Genomic DNA, 19,302 nt, shown 5'->3' on the forward strand with positions numbered 1-19,302 from the left:
GACTATAGCCCATACAGCTACAAACACGTTGACTATAGCCCATACAGCTACAAACACGTTGACTATAGCCCATACAGCTACAATCACGTTGACTATAGCCCATACAGCTACAATCATGTTGACTATAGCCCATACAGCTACAATCATGTTGACTATAGCCCATACAGCTACAAACATGTTGACTATAGCCCATACAGCTACAAACATGTTGACTATAGCCCATACAGCTACAAACATGTTGACTATAGCCCATACAGCTACAAACATGTTGACTATAGCCCATACAGCTACAAGCATGTTGACTATAGCCCATACAGCTACAAACATGTTGACTATAGCCCATACAGCTACAAACATGTTGACTATAGCCCATACAGCTACAAACATGTTGACTATAGCCCATACAGCTACAAACATGTTGACTATAGCCCATACAGCTACAGGGATGTACTTCCATGCCAGGTTTATAACCTCACATTGACGCTTATACAGACCAGAACTGATATATAGAACAATCTTGAAATGATCTACTTTAATTTATATACAAGCATCATGAAACCTCTTAACACAATCAATGCATTTGTCTTGGTGAATACCAGTGTTTTGGGACTCGCTAACCACTCGCTAACTTGCTAACCACTTTTTTTGTGTGGTTTCTTCCCTCACGGTCTCCATGAAATGATGACCCCTTCCCAAATATTTGGTCAAATGATTAATTCTTTATTTTGCTCAACTTACCCCGCTCCCCCCAAAAGGACGAGTCCACAGCATTAAAAGGATAGTTTGACCCTTCATCTACTTCCCATTCTTCAGATGAACTAACCATTTTTATGTCGCTGCGTTCCGTTTGAAGGAAGTTGCTAACTAGCGTTAGCGCATTGACAGGAAGTCTATGGGAAGAGCTAGCATGTTAGCATAGACTTCCAGTCATTGCGCTAACGCTAATTAGAATGGGCTTGCGAAACTACCTATAAACTTCCTTCATACTGGACACACTGATGCAGAGACAATATTATCCAGGAGTTCATGTGACTCCTGGGAAGTAGATAACAGGCCTCATTACTAACATCCAGAAGTAGATAACGGGGCCTCATTACTAACATCCAGAAGTAGATAACGGGGCCTCATTACTAACATCCAGAAGTATACCACGGGGCCTCATTACTAACATCCAGACGTATACCACGGGGCCTCATTACTAACATCCAGACGTATACCACGGGGCCTCATTACTAACATCCAGAAGTAGATAACGGGGCCTCATTACTAACATCCAGAAGTAGATAACGGGGCCTCATTACTAACATCCAGAAGTATACCACGGGGCCTCATTACTAACATCCAGAAGTATACCACGGGGCCTCATTACTAACATCCAGACGTATACCACGGGGCCTCATTACTAACATCCAGACGTATACCACGGGGCCTCATTACTAACATCCAGAAGTAGATAACGGGGCCTCATTACTAACATCCAGAAGTAGATAACGGGGCCTCATTACTAACATCCAGAAGTATACCACGGGGCCTCATTACTAACATCCAGAAGTATACCACGGGGCCTCATTACTAACATCCAGAAGTAGATAACGGGGCCTCATTACTAACATCCAGAAGTAGATAACGGGGCCTCATTACTAACATCCAGAAGTATACCACGGGGCCTCATTACTGACATCCAGAAGTATACCACTGGGCCTCATTACTAACATCCAGAAGTATACCACGGGGCCTCATTACTAATATCCAGAAGTATATAACGGGCCTCATTACTAACATCCAGAAGTATACCACGGGGCCTCATTACTGACATCTAGAAGTAGATAACGGGGCCTCATTACTGACATCCAGAAGTAGATAACGGGCCTCATTACTAACATCCAGAAGTATACCACGGGGCATCATTACTAACATCCAGAAGTATACCACGGGGCCTCATTACTAACATCCAGAAGTATACCTTTAACCTTCTGCACATCTATCACTCCAGTCTCTACCACCACCACCACTCCAGTCTCTACCACCTCCACCACTCCGGTCTCCTCCACCACTCCAGTCTCCTCCACCACTCCAGTCTCCTCCACCACTCCAGTCTCCTCCACCACTCCAGTCTCCTCCACCACTCCAGTCTCCTCCACCACTCCAGTCTCCTCCACCACTCCAGTCTCCTCCACCACTCCAGTCTCCACCACCACTCCAGTCTCCACCATCACTCCAGTCTCCACCACCATTCCAGTCTCCACCACTCCAGCGTTAAATTGCTGTATTGTAATTACTTTGCCACCCTGGCCTATTTATTGCCTTACCTCTCTTATCTCACCTCATTTGCACATGCTGTACATAGACTTATTTTTCTACTGTATTATTGACTGTATGTTTGTTTATTCCATGTGTAACTCTGTGTTGTTGTTGGTGTCAAACTGCTTTGCTTTATCTTGGCCAGGTCGCAGTTGTAAATGAGAACTTGTTTTCAACTAGCCTACCTGGTTAAATAAAAGGTGAAATATTTTTTTTTTACATTTTTTATTTATTTTTTTTAAATGGAGGAATTATAGGAAGTGTAGAGTCCCAGTCAGAACACCGTCAGTGTTTTCCACTAGAATGGCTATAGCGGTTACATACTCATTTCAGCTTAAGTTAACTACGAACCCTCTCACGCTACAATGAACAATATGAATCTTCCAGCCATCTAGCGACAGGACAGGAGCCTGTCAGTCTCAGAGACAGCGATGACAGCCATCTATCGACAGGACAGGAGCCTGTCAGTCTCAGAGACAGCGATGACAGCCATCTATCGACAGGACAGGAGCCCGTCAGTCTCAGAGACAGCGATGACAGCCATCTATCGACAGGACAGGAGCCCGTCAGTCTCAGAGACAGCGATGACAGCCATCTATCGACAGGACAGGAGCCTGTCAGTCTCAGAGACAGCGATGACAGCCATCTATCGACAGGACAGGAGCCTGTCAGTCTCAGAGACAGCGATGACAGCCATCTATCGACAGGACAGGAGCCCGTCAGTCTCAGAGACAGCGATGACAGCCATCTATCGACAGGACAGGAGCCTGTCAGTCTCAGAGACAGCGATGACAGCCATCTATCGACAGGACAGGAGCCTGTCAGTCTCAGAGACAGCGATGACAGAGAAACACTGCTGCTTTGACAGTCTGCTGGGTGTGTGTGTTGTGTACGCTGTGGTTGCAGCCACACGTCTTTCAATCAGCCACACGTCTTTCAATCAGCCACACGTCTTTCAATCAGCCACACGTCTTTCAATCAGCCACACGTCTTTCAATCAGCCACACGTCTTTCAATCAGCCACACGTCTTTCAATCAGCCACACGTCTTTCAATCAGCCACACGTCTTCACACATGATGCTCCTTCATCGTCCCTGTGAGTTGATGTGCACGTAACCACAATGTATTTTATTTTTTTATGTCCATCAGGACTTGCTAGGCAGTGCCGTTAAAGTGAGTGACTCCTCAAGCCGAAAACACACGGAGACGCCGCCAACAGAGTCAAATTTTAATGGTCATGAGAATCCATAATAAACAGTTGTATTTGTAATGGTCACAATGTAACACCCTTGTGAATGATTGTTCCTTTTGATTCACCTAGACTCCATTCCAACCAGGCTCCATTCCAACCAGGCCGCATGGCTCCATTCCAACCAGGCCGCTAGGCTCCATTCCAACCAGGCCGCTAGGCTCCATTCCAACCAGGCCGCTAGGCTCCATTCCAACCAGGCTACTAGACTCAATTCCAACCAGGCTGCTAGACTCCATTCCAACCAGGCCGCTAGACTCCATTCCAACCAGGCCGCTAGGCTCCATTCCAACCAGGCTCCATTCCAACCAGGCCGCTAGGCTCCATTCCAACCAGGCCGCTAGGCTCCATTCCAACCAGGCCGCATGGCTCCATTCCAACCAGGCCGCTAGGCTCCATTCCAACCAGGCCACTAGACTCCATTCCAACCAGGCTACTAGACTCAATTCCAACCAGGCTGCTAGACTCCATTCCAACCAGGCCAACGCGCGTCGTTGTATTTAGCCACTGCTCTAGATCCAGTAGCAACAGCTGTATCTCAGCATCCCTCGGCTTTCTGTCCCCATCGTGTCTGATCATCTTCTTCATGTGTATGTTGCTGAAGTGCTGTCTAGACACACACAGCGATGCAAGGTCTGCTGCAGGAGTATTCACATCATTTTCTTACCATTTCTAATTGCTACTAACCATCTTCTGCATCTCTCCGTATCTTTAAATGAGGAAATCAGTGCCTTCTTCCTTTGGTTTCCTGTATAAAACGCAGCCAGGGACCCGAACAACAGCTTGCTCTTCCTGACAATTATTTGTATACTTAATTGACTTTACCTGCGATATGCCTGACTCTTTCAACTTTCATACAAGGTCCTTCACCCCCGCCCCCCAAAAATTAAATCTGTGACATCAAGCTCAATATGATGTTTCTACGTAGCAGGTTCTCTCCCTGTAAACAGCCCATTTGTACACAGCCCATCTGTGCACAGCCCATCTGTACACAGCCCATCTGTAAACAGCCCATCTGTAAACAGCCCATCTGTAAACAGCCCATTTGTAAACAGCCCATCTGTAAACAGCCCATCCAACTACCTCATCCCCATATTGTTATGTATTTATGTTGCTCCTTTGCACCCCAGTATCTCTACTTGCACAATGATCTTCTGCACATCTACCAACCGTGTTTAATTTAACATACTGCAATCATTTCACCACTACGGCCTATTTATTGCCTCACCTCCCTAATCTCACCTCAGTTAAATTAAAAAAAAGTTATTCATTTGCACTCACTGTACTTTTTTTACTGTGTTATTGACTGTATGTTTGTTTACTCCATGTGTAACTCTGTGTTGTTGTTTGTGTCGCACTGCTTTGCTTTATCTTGGCCAGGTCGCAATTGTAAATGAGAACTTGTTCTCATCTGGCGTCTGTCTACCTGGTTAAATAAAGGTGATCTGGTCTACCTGGTTAAATAAAGGTGATCTGGTCTACCTGGTTAAATAAAGGTGATCTGGTCTACCTGGTTAAATAAAGGTGATCTGGTCTACCTGGTTAAATAAAGGTGATCTGGTCTACCTGGTTAAATAAAGGTGATCTGGTCTACCTGGTTAAATAAAGGTGATCTGGTCTACCTGGTTAAACAAAGGTGATCTGGTCTACCTGGTTAAATAAAGGTGATCTGGTCTACCTGATTAAATAAAGGTGATCTGGCCTACCTGGTTAAATAAAGGTGATCTGGTCTACCTGGTTAAATAAAGGTGATCTGGCCTACCTGGTTAAATAAAGGTGATCTGGTCTACCTGGTTAAATAAAGGTGATCTGGTCTACCTGGTTAAATAAAGGTGATCTGGTCTACCTGGTTAAATAAAGGTGATCTGGTCTACCTGGTTAAATAAAGGTGATCTGGTCTACCTGGTTAAATAAAGGTAAACTGGTCTACCTGGTTAAATAAAGGTGATCTGGTCTACCTGGTTAAATAAAGGTGATCTGGTCTACCTGGTTAAATAAAGGTGATCTGGTCTACCTGGTTAAATAAAGGTGATCTGGCCTACCTGGTTAAATAAAGGTGAAATATCTGTTTTTACTTGATAATCGAAGGGAGCACATCCGCAGGTCTTACCTGCACTGCTGTGGCAGGCAGCTACATTAAATCAATTATAGAAAATCCTCTCAGATGTTTTAGGTGGAAAAGTCCACATTTCCTCGGTCGGATGCTTTCAATAAAAGCACTCATTTGTCCACATTTTAACAGATTTCTGAATCGTGAATTCACTGACAACGGAGCAGAGTCCTGCACCCAGCAACGTCACGAGTCACGGGACCCATTTCAGTACAGCACTACAGAGAGAGAGGAGGGCCAATTCCACCAAACTAATTTAAAATTTATGGCATCACTTGGGAGTTTCTGGATTTTGAGTAAACTTCTTTAAAACTGTATATAACAAAACACATTTTTCCAATCTGGGCAGTGAACTCAATAGCAGCGTATTTCAGATGATATCAAGGCATTAGAATGTACCAGAAGACACCAAAATAGAACTGGTTTGGCAAAATATTCTTAACCTCGGCCCAGAGGATCATGGCTGGCAACTTTCTCTATTTGGCTGGCTATTCTATGTGTGCGCATGGGGGGGTACAGTAGGCTACTTCTTGGGTTTATGGCGCTGACTAACAGAATACGAGAGCGACAGAGAGAGCGACAGAGAGAGGGGGGACAGAGGGACAGAGGTGGACAGAGAGGTGGACAGAGAGGGAAAGAGAGGGAAAAAGAGAGAGGGGGAGATAGAGGGGGAGAGAGAGGGATGGACAGGGGGAAAAGAGGGAAAAAGAGAGAGAGAGAGAGAGGGACAGAGAGGGACAGAGAGAGAGAGAGAGAGAGAGAGGGAAAGAGAGGGAAAGAGAGAGAGAGGGAAAGAGAGAGAGAGAAAGAGGGAAAGAGAGAGAGAGAGAGAGAGAGAGAGAGAGAGAGAGAGAGAGAGAGAGAGAGAGGGGGAAAGAGAGAGAGAGGGAAAGAGAGAGAGAGGGAAAGAGAGAGAGAGGGAAAGAGAGAGAGAGGGAAAGAGAAGGAAAAAGACTTCATGAGTCGGTTTAGGATGTCTCTTTCTCACCCTCCCTTTCTGTCTCTCTCTCCCCCAGGTTTTCCCTCCTCTCGGGACCAGGAAGAGAAGAGACTCTCTGGGTTCAGTTTGCTGGGAGGATCTTGGGTTGTATTTCTTCCAACACAGTCAGGGAACAGAGCCAACTAGACTAGAGCAAGAAGGAAAAATAACAAACAGCAGCCACAGTACAGACAGTAGTGAGACCGTTCTAAATAGAAGTGGGGAAAAGAGAGAGGGAAAGAGGCCCTTCTGTGAGTAAGAACTAAACAGCATTCATATTAGCAAAAGCCAAAAAGGAGGAGTGAGAAGAAGAGGGAGAAGAGGGAAGAGAAGAGAGGGAAGAGAAGAGAGGGAGAAGAGAGGGAAGAGAGGAGAGGAGAGGGAGAAGAGAAGAGAGGAGAGGGAGAAGAGAGGGAAGAGAAGAGAAGAGAGGGAAGAGAAGAGAAGAGAGGAGAGGGAAGAGAAGAGGAGGGAAGAGAAGAGGAGGGAAGAGAAGAGAGGAGAGGAGAAGAGAGAAGAGAGGAGAAGAGAAGAGAAGAGAAGAGAAGAGAAGAGAAGAGAGGAGAAGATAAGAGAGGAGAAGAGAGGAGAAGAGAAGAGAGGAGAAGAAAGGAGAGGGAGAAGAGAGGAGAAGAAAGGAGAGGGAGAAGAGAGGGAAGAGAAGAGAGGGAGAAGAGAGGGAAGAGAAGAGAGGAGAGGGAGAAGAGAGGGAAGAGAAGAGAGGGAAGAGAAGAGAGGGAAGAGAAGAGAGGGAGAAGACAGGAGAGGGAGAGAAATGGTGAATGTGGTGTGGCATAGGATGGAGTGTAACCTACAGAACTAGGGTTGCAAAATTCAGGTAACTTTCCCAAATGACCAAGGTTTTCCAGATAACCAGGTTGGAAGCTTCCTAGAATCAGGAGGGAATAGGCAGAAAATGTGTAATCGTCCTGCCAGGATTTCTGGAAAACCTGGGAAATGTTGCAACCCTACACAGAACCATGGTGTGGAATGATGCGAAGGGCAGGCTAATCTAGGTTTCTCTGGGAAGTGAACAGAATCGTGGATGTTATAACACCTTGACAGGATTAGTTCTGTTTTTTAATTATTGAATGGAGCCACATATTGAACCATGTGGTTTTGTCTCGACTTCAAAAGGCCAAGTTAACTCCTAAAGTAAAACTACCCTGATAGGTGCTCCTAAAGTAAAACTACCCTGATAGGTGCTCCTAAAGTAAAACTAACCTGATAGGTGCTCCTAAAGTAAAACTACCCTGATAGGTGCTCCTAAAGTAAAACTAACCTGATAGGTGCTCCTAAAGTAAAACTAACCTGATAGGTGCTCCTAAAGTAAAACTAACCTGATAGGTGCTCCTAAAGTAAAACTACCCTGATAGGTGCTCCTAAAGTAAAACTAACCTGATAGGTGCTCCTAAAGTAAAACTACCCTGATAGGTGCTCCTAAAGTAAAACTAACCTGATAGGTGCTCCTAAAGTAAAACTAACCTGATAGGTGCTCCTAAAGTAAAACTAAAAGAGGTCTACCCTGATAGGTGCTCCTAAAGTAAAACTAACCTGATAGGTGCTCCTAAAGTAAAACTACCCTGATAGGTGCTCCTAAAGTAAAACTAACTTGATAGGTGCTCCTAAAGTAAAACTAACCTGATAGGTGCTCCTAAAGTAAAACTAAAAGAGGTCTACCCTGATAGGTGCTCCTAAAGTAAAACTAACCTGATAGGTGCTCCTAAAGTAAAACTACCCTGATAGGTGCTCCTAAAGTAAAACTAACCTGATAGGTGCTCCTAAAGTAAAACTAACCTGATAGGTGCTCCTAAAGTAAAACTAACCTGATAGGTGCTCCTAAAGTAAAACTAACCTGATAGGTGCTCCTAAAGTAAAACTAACCTGATAGGTGCTCCTAAAGTAAAACTAACCTGATAGGTGCTCCTAAAGTAAAACTAACCTGATAGGTGCTCCTAAAGTAAAACTAACCTGATAGGTGCTCCTAAAGTAAAACTAAAAGAGGCCTACCCTGATAGGTGCTCCTAAAGTAAAACTAAAAGAGGCCTACCCTGATAGGTGCTCCTAAAGTAAAACTAACCTGATAGGTGCTCCTAAAGTAAAACTACCCTGATAGGTGCTCCTAAAGTAAAACTAACCTGATAGGTGCTCCTAAAGTAAAACTAACCTGATAGGTGCTCCTAAAGTAAAACTAACCTGATAGGTGCTCCTAAAGTAAAACTAACCTGATAGGTGCTCCTAAAGTAAAACTAACCTGATAGGTGCTCCTAAAGTAAAACTAAAAGAGGTCTACCCTGATAGGTGCTCCTAAAGTAAAACTAAAAGAGGCCTACCCTGATATGTGCTCCTAAAGTAAAACTAACCTGATAGGTGCTCCTAAAGTAAAACTACCCTGATAGGTGCTCCTAAAGTAAAACTAACCTGATAGGTGCTCCTAAAGTAAAACTAACCTGATAGGTGCTCCTAAAGTAAAACTACCCTGATAGGTGCTCCTAAAGTAAAACTACCCTGAGAGGTGCTCCTAAAGTAAAACTAACCTGATAGGTGCTCCTAAAGTAAAACTAAAAGAGGTCTACCCTGATAGGTGCTCCTAAAGTAAAACTAACCTGATAGGTGCTCCTAAAGTAAAACTAACCTGATAGGTGCTCCTAAAGTAAAACTAAAAGAGGCCTACCCTGATAGGTGCTCCTAAAGTAAAACTAACCTGATAGGTGCTCCTAAAGTAAAACTAACCTGATAGGTGCTCCTAAAGTAAAACTAAAAGAGGCCTACCCTGATAGGTGCTCCTAAAGTAAAACTAAAAGAGGCCTACCCTGATATGTGCTCCTAAAGTAAAACTAACCTGATAGGTGCTCCTAAAGTAAAACTACCCTGATAGGTGCTCCTAAAGTAAAACTAAAAGAGGCCTACCCTGATAGGTGCTCCTAAAGTAAAACTAACCTGATAGGTGCTCCTAAAGTAAAACTAACCTGATAGGTGCTCCTAAAGTAAAACTAAAAGAGGCCTACCCTGATAGGTGCTCCTAAAGTAAAACTAAAAGAGGCCTACCCTGATAGGTGCTCCTAAAGTAAAACTAAAAGAGGCCTACCCTGATAGGTGCTCCTAAAGTAAAACTAAAAGAGGTCTACCCTGATAGGTGCTCCTAAAGTAAAACTAACCTGATAGGTGCTCCTAAAGTAAAACTAATCTGATAGGTGCTCCTAAAGTAAAACTAAAAGAGGCCTACCCTGATAGGCTAATATGTGTTTACATACAGCAAGTCCTTCTGAGTTCATAACAACCCAGTTTACTGTAGATGAAGGCCTTGCCTATATATCCAAGTCTGCTGTTACAACCATGTACTGTGGTGTCTCCTCTCCCTCTGCCTTCTCAATATCACATTATTCTTTCATAGCTTCAACCTTGACTGTGCTGCTTGTAACTCATCCCAACGCCAGTCTCAGATCACCTAGCCAGATAAGCAACACTTTGTCAGCAACATACCAAGGGTGCGTCCCAATAATCTATCCTGTCTCCTGAAGTGTAAACTTGTTCACTAATTCCCACAAACCTAAAAGCACTGGATTGGTCTTCCCACAAACCTAAAAGCACTGGATTGGTCTTCCCACAAACCTAAAAGCATTGGATTGGTCTTCCCACAAACCTAAAAGCACTGGATTGGTCTTCCCACAAACCTAAAAGCATTGGATTGGTCTTCCCACAAACCTAAAAGCACTGGATTGGTCTTCCCACAAACCTAGAAGCATTGGATTGGTCTTCCCACAAACCTAAAAGCACTGGATTGGTCTTCCCACAAACCTAAAAGCATTGGATTGGTCTTCCCACAAACCTAAAAGCATTGGATTGGTCTTCCCACAAACCTAAAATAATTGGATTGGTCTTCCCACAAACCTAGAAGCATTGGATTGGTCTTCCCACAAACCTAAAAGCATTGGATTGGTCTTCCCACAAACCTAAAAACATTGGATTGGTCTTCCCACAAACCTAAAAGCATTGGATTGGTCTTCCCACAAACCTAAAAACATTGGATTGGTCTTCCCACAAACCTAAAAACATTGGATTGGTCTTCCCACAAACCTAAAAGCATTGGATTGGTCTTCCCACAAACCTAAAAGCATTGGAGGGTTTCCACCTTATTGTTATACCAGTCAGTCAAGAGAAGTGAACAATTAGACACTGAGAGAAAAAATATTATAGGGACACACAACAAATCTGCCCGTGCTTGGAGGGAGGGAGACTGTGTCGGCATGCTACTAGTAGCTACTTCACAGTACAAAACTCCTGTTCATCAGTTTATTCAAATCATCTCATTCTCTGTATTCGGTCTTCGCTTTACAGTGAACTGGCCACGCCTGGTTTCTCTGTAGGTTCCTTCTGTCTAATCCTGTTCCCGTTACAGTGAACTGGCCACGCCTGGTTTCTCTGTAGGTTCCTTCTGTCTAATCCTGTTCCCGTTACAGTGAACTGGCCACGCCTGGTTTCTCTGTAGGTTCCTTCTGTCTAACCTAATCCTGTTCCCTTTACAGTGAACTGACCACGCCTGGTTTCTCTGTAGGTTCCTTCTGTCTAACCTAATCCTGTTCCCTTTACAGTGAACTGACCACGCCTGGTTTCTCTGTAGGTTCCTTCTGTCTAACCTAATCCTGTTCCCTTTACAGTGAACTGACCACGCCTGGTTTCTCTGTAGGTTCCTTCTGTCTAACCTAATCCTGTTCCCTTTACAGTGAACTGGCCACGCCTGGTTTCTCTGTAGGTTCCTTCTGTCTAACCTAATCCTGTTCCCTTTACAGTGAACTGGCCACGCCTGGTTTCTCTGTAGGTTCCTTCTGTCTAATCCTGTTCCCTTTACAGTGGACTGGCCACGCCTGGTTTCTCTGTAGGTTCCTTCTGTCTAATCCTGTTCCCGTTACAGTGGACTGACCACGCCTGGTTTCTCTGTAGGTTCCTTCTGTCTAATCCTGTTCCCGTTACAGTGAACTGGCCATGCCTGGTTTCTCTGTAGGTTCCATCTAATGGGTTCCACACATCAGTAGGATTGTCAAACGTTTACTTACCAAGAGTACTTAGCACCTCTAAACAGAGTCTCTCTTTTCTGTTGACACCGCACAGATTTTGAAGCCGTCAGTGTAGTTAAAAATACCCTGAACTAGAAGGTGGTAGTAGCGTTGCATTCTTAAAACTGGTTTGGCAATGCTAGTCCCTGTGTATTTTGCTCTGTAGGTATCCAATGTTTGCTAACTAGCTAGCTGCGCTAATATTGCTATTGTTGTAGAACACCCATGTTGCTACATGCCAGATGGCCAGCTAGCAAGAATACAATTTCTTTTAAATTAAATGTACTCTCCATAATCCCATACTGCCAGTGTCAGCCCTTAGCCAGTTTGTTTTTAGCTAGCTAGTTAACGTTAGCATGTCATTCGATAGCTAGAACAAAATATTTGTTCCTTTTTGTTGTCACTCCTGTCGGCTCCCCCCACGTGGAGGTTCGTGCGCTCCGATTGGCTCTAAGTCAAGTTGTCACTCCTGTCGGCTCCCCCCACGTGGAGGTTCGTGCGCTCCGATTGGCTCTAAATCAAGTTGTCACTCCTGTCGGCTCCCCCCACGTGGAGGTTCGTCCGCTCCGATTGGCTCTAAGTCAAGTTGTCACTCCTGTCGGCTCCCCCCACGTGGAGGTTCGTGCGCTCCGATTGGCTCTAAGTCAAGTTGTCACTCCTGTCGGCTCCCCCCACGTGGAGGTTTGTGCGCTCCGATTGGCTCTAAGTCAAGTTGTCACTCCTGTCGGCTCCCCCCACGTGGAGGTTCGTGCGCTCCGATTGGCTCTAAATCAAGTTGTCACTCCTGTCGGCTCCCCCCACGTGGAGGTTCGTGCGCTCCGATTGGCTCTAAGTCAAGTTGTCACTCCTGTCGGCTCCCCCCACGTGGAGGTTTGTGCGCTCCGATTGGCTCTAAGTCAAGTTGTCACTCCTGTCGGCTCCCCCCACGTGGAGGTTCGTGCGCTCCGATTGGCTCTAAGTCAAGTTGTCACTCCTGTCGGCTCCCCCCACGTGGAGGTTTGTGAGCTCCGATTGGCTCTAAGTCAAGTTGTCCGCCACTGAGGAGCAAGTAGAAACCGCAGGCTCGTCTTTTGTTCCAGCAAGAGAAGGAACATCCTCCTACTGTGATAAGTATCTATCGGCAGTCAGATTATCTGTGTGTTTTATGCCTCATGATCGTTTCCTATCCACTGTGCTTCTGCATTGCTTGCTCTTTATGGTCCAGGCCAGGTATCTGTAAAGCACTTTGTGACTCTTAGCACAACACAAAAAAAAAGTGGCTTTATAAAATACATTTGATTGAATTCTATGGATTAGATAGGGATCCTCAAGAGGACAACTCAGTTCGACACGACGTGGGTTAGCGAGGCTATTTTAAAAATGACAAAAGGTGCGCTGGGTCTGCTTTGCCTGCTCTATAGCCCTCAAAGACAATTCAGATCAGGTTACAGGCTACGTCCGGCTAAATATAGGTCTAGGATATCGCACTGCACAGACCGAGTGACGGAAAGACTGTTACAGTACCACAGGACCACAGTGCAGCCGCCTGCTATCACACCATACTTAACAACGTCTCCTTTTTTAGGCTTAATATGGACAAAACTGACTGGGTCAGTGTTCACAACAAAGACTGGGGGGGAGGGACACACCAATGCACTTGACTAGCCACATATGATGTGTCCCAAATCACACCACATTTACTGTAGTGCTGAGCACTACTTTGTTATTACTACATAGTACCGATGTTACTACGATATTACACCTGTATTAGCCATGCCAGTCAACACTAGTTAGTAGTTAAAATTACACCTGTATTATGCCAGTCAACACTAGTTAGTAGATAACATTACACCTGTATTAGCCATGCCAGTTAACACTAGTTAGTAGTTAACATTACACCTGTATTATGCCAGTCAACACTAGTTAGTAGATAACATTACACCTGTATTAGCCATGCCAGTCAACACTAGTTAGTAGTTAACATTACACCTGTATTAGCCATGCCAGTCAACACTAGTTAGTAGTTAACATTACACCTGTATTATGCCAGTCAACACTAGTTAGTAGTTAACATTACACCTGTATTATGCCAGTCAACACTAGTTAGTAGTTAACATTACACCTGTATTAGCCATGCCAGTCAACACTAGTTAGTAGTTAACATTACACCTGTATTATGCCAGTCAACACTAGTTAGTAGTTAACATTACACCTGTATTAGCCATGCCAGTCAACACTAGTTAGTAGTTAACATTACACCTGTATTAGCCATGCCAGTCAACACTAGTTAGTAGTTAACATTACACCTGTATTAGCCATGCCAGTCAACACTAGTTAGTAGTTAACATTACACCTGTATTAGCCATGCCAGTCAACACTAGTTAGTAGTTAACATTACACCTGTATTATGCCAGTCAACACTAGTTAGTAGTTAACATTACACCTGTATTATGCCAGTCAACACTAGTTAGTAGATAACATTACACCTGTATTAGCCATGCCAGTTAACACTAGTTAGTAGTTAACATTACACCTGTATTATGCCAGTCAACACTAGTTAGTAGATAACATTACACCTGTATTAGCCATGCCAGTCAACACTAGTTAGTAGTTAACATTACACCTGTATTATGCCAGTCAACACTAGTTAGTAGATAACATTACACCTGTATTAGCCATGCCAGTTAACACTAGTTAGTAGTTAACATTACACCTGTATTATGCCAGTCAACACTAGTTAGTAGATAACATTACACCTGTGTTAGCCATGCCAGTCAACACTAGTTAGTTGATATTTACAGTGCCGGTTTATTCACTGTGTATTCCTTGTGTCACTATTTTTAATCATTATCTTTAAATTTGCATTGTTGGAAAATGACCTGTAATTAAGCATTAGTCTACACCTGTTGTTTACGAAGCATGTGACATAACATTAGTGACTGTTAATCTGGTTGGTAAAACGCATGCATATCACTGAGGCCATAATGAAAGAAAGGAAGTGTGACCATGCTGGTCATCTATGAACATTTGAACATCTTGGCCATGTTCTGTTATAATCTCCATCCGGCACAGCCAGAAGAGGACTGGCCACTCTAGGTTTCTTCCTAGGTTTTGGCCTTTCTAGGGAGTTTTTCCTAGCCACTGTGCTTCTACACCTGCCTTGCTTGCTGTTTGGGGTTTTAGGTTGGGTGTCTCTACAGCACTTTGAGATATCAGCTGATGTAAGAAGGGCTTTATAAATACATTTGGTAGCATTTGGTAGCAAAGTATTGGTGAGAACTTGAAATCTCTGATCCCTGTCTGATGGGGAAAACGTTGTGGAGGAGTTTGGTCAATGCATTGTTCACCATCTAGTAGATATATCTTCAAGACATGGCATGGGTCCTCAGATCCTCAAAAAGGGTCTACAGCGGCACCATCGTGACCGGTTGCATCATCGCCTGGTACGGCAACTGCTCGTAGTGCATACGGCCCAGTACATCACTGGGGCCAAGCTTCCTGCCATCCAGGACCTCTATACTAGGCAGTGTCTGAGGAAGGCCCCGAAAAAAATTGTCAAAGACCCCAGTCACCCAAGTGATAGACTGTTCTCTCTGCTACCAGCACGGAGCACCAAGTCTAGGTCCAAAGGGCTCCTTAACAGCTTCTACCCCCAAGCCATAAGAGTCCTGAACAGCTAATCAAATGGCCACCCGGGCTCTTTACATTGACCCCCTTTGTTTTTACACTGCTGCTACTCACTGTTTATTATCTATGTATAGTCACTCTACCTTGACTAACCTGTACCCTGAACATTGACTCGGTACAGATACCCTATAGCCTCGTTATTGTTATGTAAATGTATTGTGTTACTTTTTGATTGATTTTATATATTTTTTAAACTTTAGTTTATTTAGTGAATATTTCATTAACTCCATTTATAGAACTGCATTGTTGGTTAAAGGCTTGTAAGTAAGCATTTCACAGTAAGGTCTACCTACACCTGTTGTATTCAGCATTTCACAGTAAGGTCTACCTACACCTGTTGTATTCAGCATTTCACTGTAAGGTCTACTACACCTGTTGTATTCAGCATTTCACAGTAAGGTCTACCTACACCTGTTGTATTCAGCATTTCACTGTAAGGTCTACCTACACCTGTTGTATTCAGCATTTCACTGTAAGGTATACTACACCTGTTGTATTCAGCATTTCACTGTAAGGTCTACTACACCTGTTGTATTCAGCATTTCACAGTAAGGTCTACCTACACCTGTTGTATTCAGCATTTCACAGTAAGGTCTACCTACACCTGTTGTATTCAGCATTTCACAGTAAGGTCTACCTACACCTGTTGTATTCAGCATTTCACAGTAAGGTCTACCTACACCTGTTGTATTCAGCATTTCACAGTAAGGTCTACTACACCTGTTGTATTCAGCATTTCACAGTAAGGTCTACCTACACCTGTTGTATTCAGCATTTCACAATAAGGTCTACCTACACCTGTTGTATTCAGCATTTCACAGTAAGGTCTACCTACACCTGTTGTATTCAGCATTTCACAGTAAGGTCTACCTACACCTGTTGTATTCAGCATTTCACAGTAAGGTCTACCTACACCTGTTGTATTCAGCATTTCACAGTAAGGTCTACCTACACCTGTTGTATTCAGCATTTCACAGTAAGGTCTACCTACACCTGTTGTATTCAGCATTTCACAGTAAGGTCTACCTACACCTGTTGTATTCAGCATTTCACAGTAAGGTCTACCTACACCTGTTGTATTCAGCATTTCACAGTAAGGTCTACTACACCTGTTGTATTCAGCATTTCACTGTGAGGTCTACCTACACCTGTTGTATTCAGCATTTCACTGTAAGGTCTACCTACACCTGTTGTATTCAGCATTTCACTGTGAGGTCTACCTACACCTGTTGTATTCAGCATTTCACTGTAGGGTCTACTACACCTGTTGTATTCAGCATTTCACTGTAAGGTCTACTACACCTGTTGTATTCAGCATTTCACTGTAAGGTCTACTACACCTGTTGTATTCAGCATTTCACTGTGAGGTCTACTACACCTGTTGTATTCAGCATTTCACTGTAAGGTCTACTACACCTGTTGTATTCAGCATTTCACTGTGAGGTCTACTACACCTGTTGTATTCAGCATTTCACTGTAAGGTCTACTACACCTGTTGTATTCAGCATTTCACTGTAAGGTCTACTACACCTGTTGTATTCAGCATTTCACTGTGAGATCTACCTACACCTGTTGTATTCAGAATTTCACTGTGAGGTCTACTACACCTGTTGTATTCAGCATTTCACTGTAAGGTCTACTACACCTGTTGTATTCAGCATTTCACTGTAAGGTCTACTACACCTGTTGTATTCAGCATTTCACTGTAAGGTCTACCTACACCTGTTGTATTCAGCATTTCACTGTGAGGTCTACTACACCTGTTGTATTCAGCATTTCACTGTAAGGTCTACTACACCTGTTGTATTCAGCATTTCACTGTGAGGTCTACTACACCTGTTGTATTCAGCATTTCACTGTAAGGTCTACTACACCTGTTGTATTCAGCATTTCACTGTGAGGTCTACCTACACCTGTTGTATTCAGCATTTCACTGTAAGGTCTACTACACCTGTTGTATTCAGCATTTCACTGTGAGGTCTACCTACACCTGTTGTATTCAGCATTTCACTGTAAGGTCTACTACACCTGTTGTATTCAGCATTTCACTGTAAGGTCTACTACACCTGTTGTATTCAGCATTTCACTGTAAGGTCTACCTACACCTGTTGTATTCAGCATTTCACTGTAAGGTCTACTACACCTGTTGTATTCAGCATTTCACTGTAAGGTCTACTACACCTGTTGTATTCAGCATTTCACTGTGAGGTCTACCTACACCTGTTGTATTCAGGGCGCTTGTGACACCTTCTCCAAGTTGACTACATACAGTCACTGAAGTTAAATGTAGCCAGGCTGAGAGGGCAAAGTATACCCTGGTGTAGGCATGCTATGGACCTGGCCAAACTGCAGTTAGCTAACTACTTTTCACAGCTGATAGTCACGTTAGGGCAAGTTAGCTGTATAAATATATTTGCCCCGAAATACATACATTAGTTATGTACCTAACGTTAGGTCATTCATACGTTAAAGACTTTAAAGTGTACTGCTCGTTTGATAATCACGCAGAGTACTTGTATCAGGCTAAACCAGCTCGCCAAGAAATATGAACGTGTCCACCGACTGCTATTTGACGGTCCTCGGACATTGTAGCTAACTGAGTAGCCTAACTGTTAGCTAGCTTTAATAGTTTTCATTCTTGTTAAAAAGTCGTACATCTGTCTAGGAATGTAACGTTAGCGAACTAACGTTGTCCGGTTAATGGATCCACAAGCGTACATAAACATTAATCGTTATATAGTTAACTTTGTCTGGCTAGAGTTAATATTAATATATTATTGCTGGGCCTGAGTTCAACCTGAATGTTATTAACACAGTCACTGCGCTGTGCTATAGTTAGCCAGTTAGCATGTAGCAAGCTGTGCTATAGTTATAGCATGTAGCAAGCTGCGTTGTGCTATAGTTAGCCAGTTAGCATGTAGGAAGCTGCGCTGTGGTGTGCTATAGTTAGCCAGTTAGCATGTAGCAAGATGCACTGTGCTATAGTTAGCCAGTTAGCATGTAGCAAGCTGCGTTGTGCTGTGCTATAGTTAGCCAGTTAGCATGTAGCAAGCTGCGCTGTGCTATAGTTAGCCAGTTAGCATGTAACAAGCTGCGCTGTGCTATAGTTAGCCAGTTAGCATGTAGCAAGCTGCGTTGTGCTGTGCTATAGTTAGCCAGTTAGCATGTAGCAAGCTAACGTTACCGTTGGTCTCGGTGCGATGGTGACAAAACACACACACATCCATCTACACGTTAATCCATTTGTTGGAACTGGTTCGTAACTAGCTTGCTAGTTTAATTTGGTTTGGCGTGTGTTATTGCCTTGGTATATATATCATGTCGAGGGTTAACAAAATGTTCCCTATAATGACTGCTAGGTAGTAATGTCATGACATCGTTCAAGAGGAAGACGTCGCTTTTCTTACCCCATTTTCGTTGGTATCTGAGGAGGCCGATGTGGTGTCAGGAGTGACGGCCAAACCGACATTTCCCCACCGAAGAGGCTGCAACCGCTTTGCTCCTTCTTTTCTTATTTTTTTAGCACTGCGCAAGGTTCCTCCCGGGTTTAAAAAACCGTAGACGGTTCTGGTGCAATTGCAGGGTGTTTTTTTTTTCGACAACGGTGATAAAACCATACGAGGTTTTCACGTTTAGACTTTAGGGTTCAAAACGGAGGACGCGTCCTCTCGTACAAACGGCAGATCATGACTCCGGTATCGGCGCTGTGGAAAGGCAGGACGTTGCATTTGTGTCCATAGCATTCACACACACATTCATTACCAGCCACTGACTGACTGATGTGGCCACTCAGCACAGACATCCGTATAAAGCTGATATACCTCAATTAAACTGATCGAGACACTCAAACACACCTTGAAATCTTTCTCCTTTTTTTGTATTGTATTGTATTGTATTTGTATTGTATTGTTATTGGTATTTCTAATTATTACTAAGTTGGAAA

General features: G+C 43.7%; 1 protein-coding gene across 3 annotated transcripts in view; it reads right to left on the reverse strand.

Moving 5' to 3' along the window:
• LOC139382916 (bcl9 like) overlaps positions 1-19,094 on the reverse strand; it is a 59,454-nt gene extending 40,360 nt beyond the window's left edge. For 2 of the 3 annotated variants that reach the window (XM_071127181.1, XM_071127183.1), the window contains exon 1: positions 18,767-19,094. In XM_071127181.1, coding sequence (XP_070983282.1) covers positions 18,767-18,976 — 210 coding nt within the window. In that variant the 5' untranslated portion in view covers positions 18,977-19,094. The remainder of the gene's footprint in view (positions 1-18,766) is intronic. The other variant, XM_071127182.1, reaches the window with a different exon arrangement.
• Between the last annotated feature and the right edge of the window lie 208 nt (positions 19,095-19,302).

Source organism: Oncorhynchus clarkii, chromosome 24 (genome assembly GCF_045791955.1).
Source record: "Oncorhynchus clarkii lewisi isolate Uvic-CL-2024 chromosome 24, UVic_Ocla_1.0, whole genome shotgun sequence".
Taxonomy (NCBI): domain Eukaryota; kingdom Metazoa; phylum Chordata; class Actinopteri; order Salmoniformes; family Salmonidae; genus Oncorhynchus; species Oncorhynchus clarkii.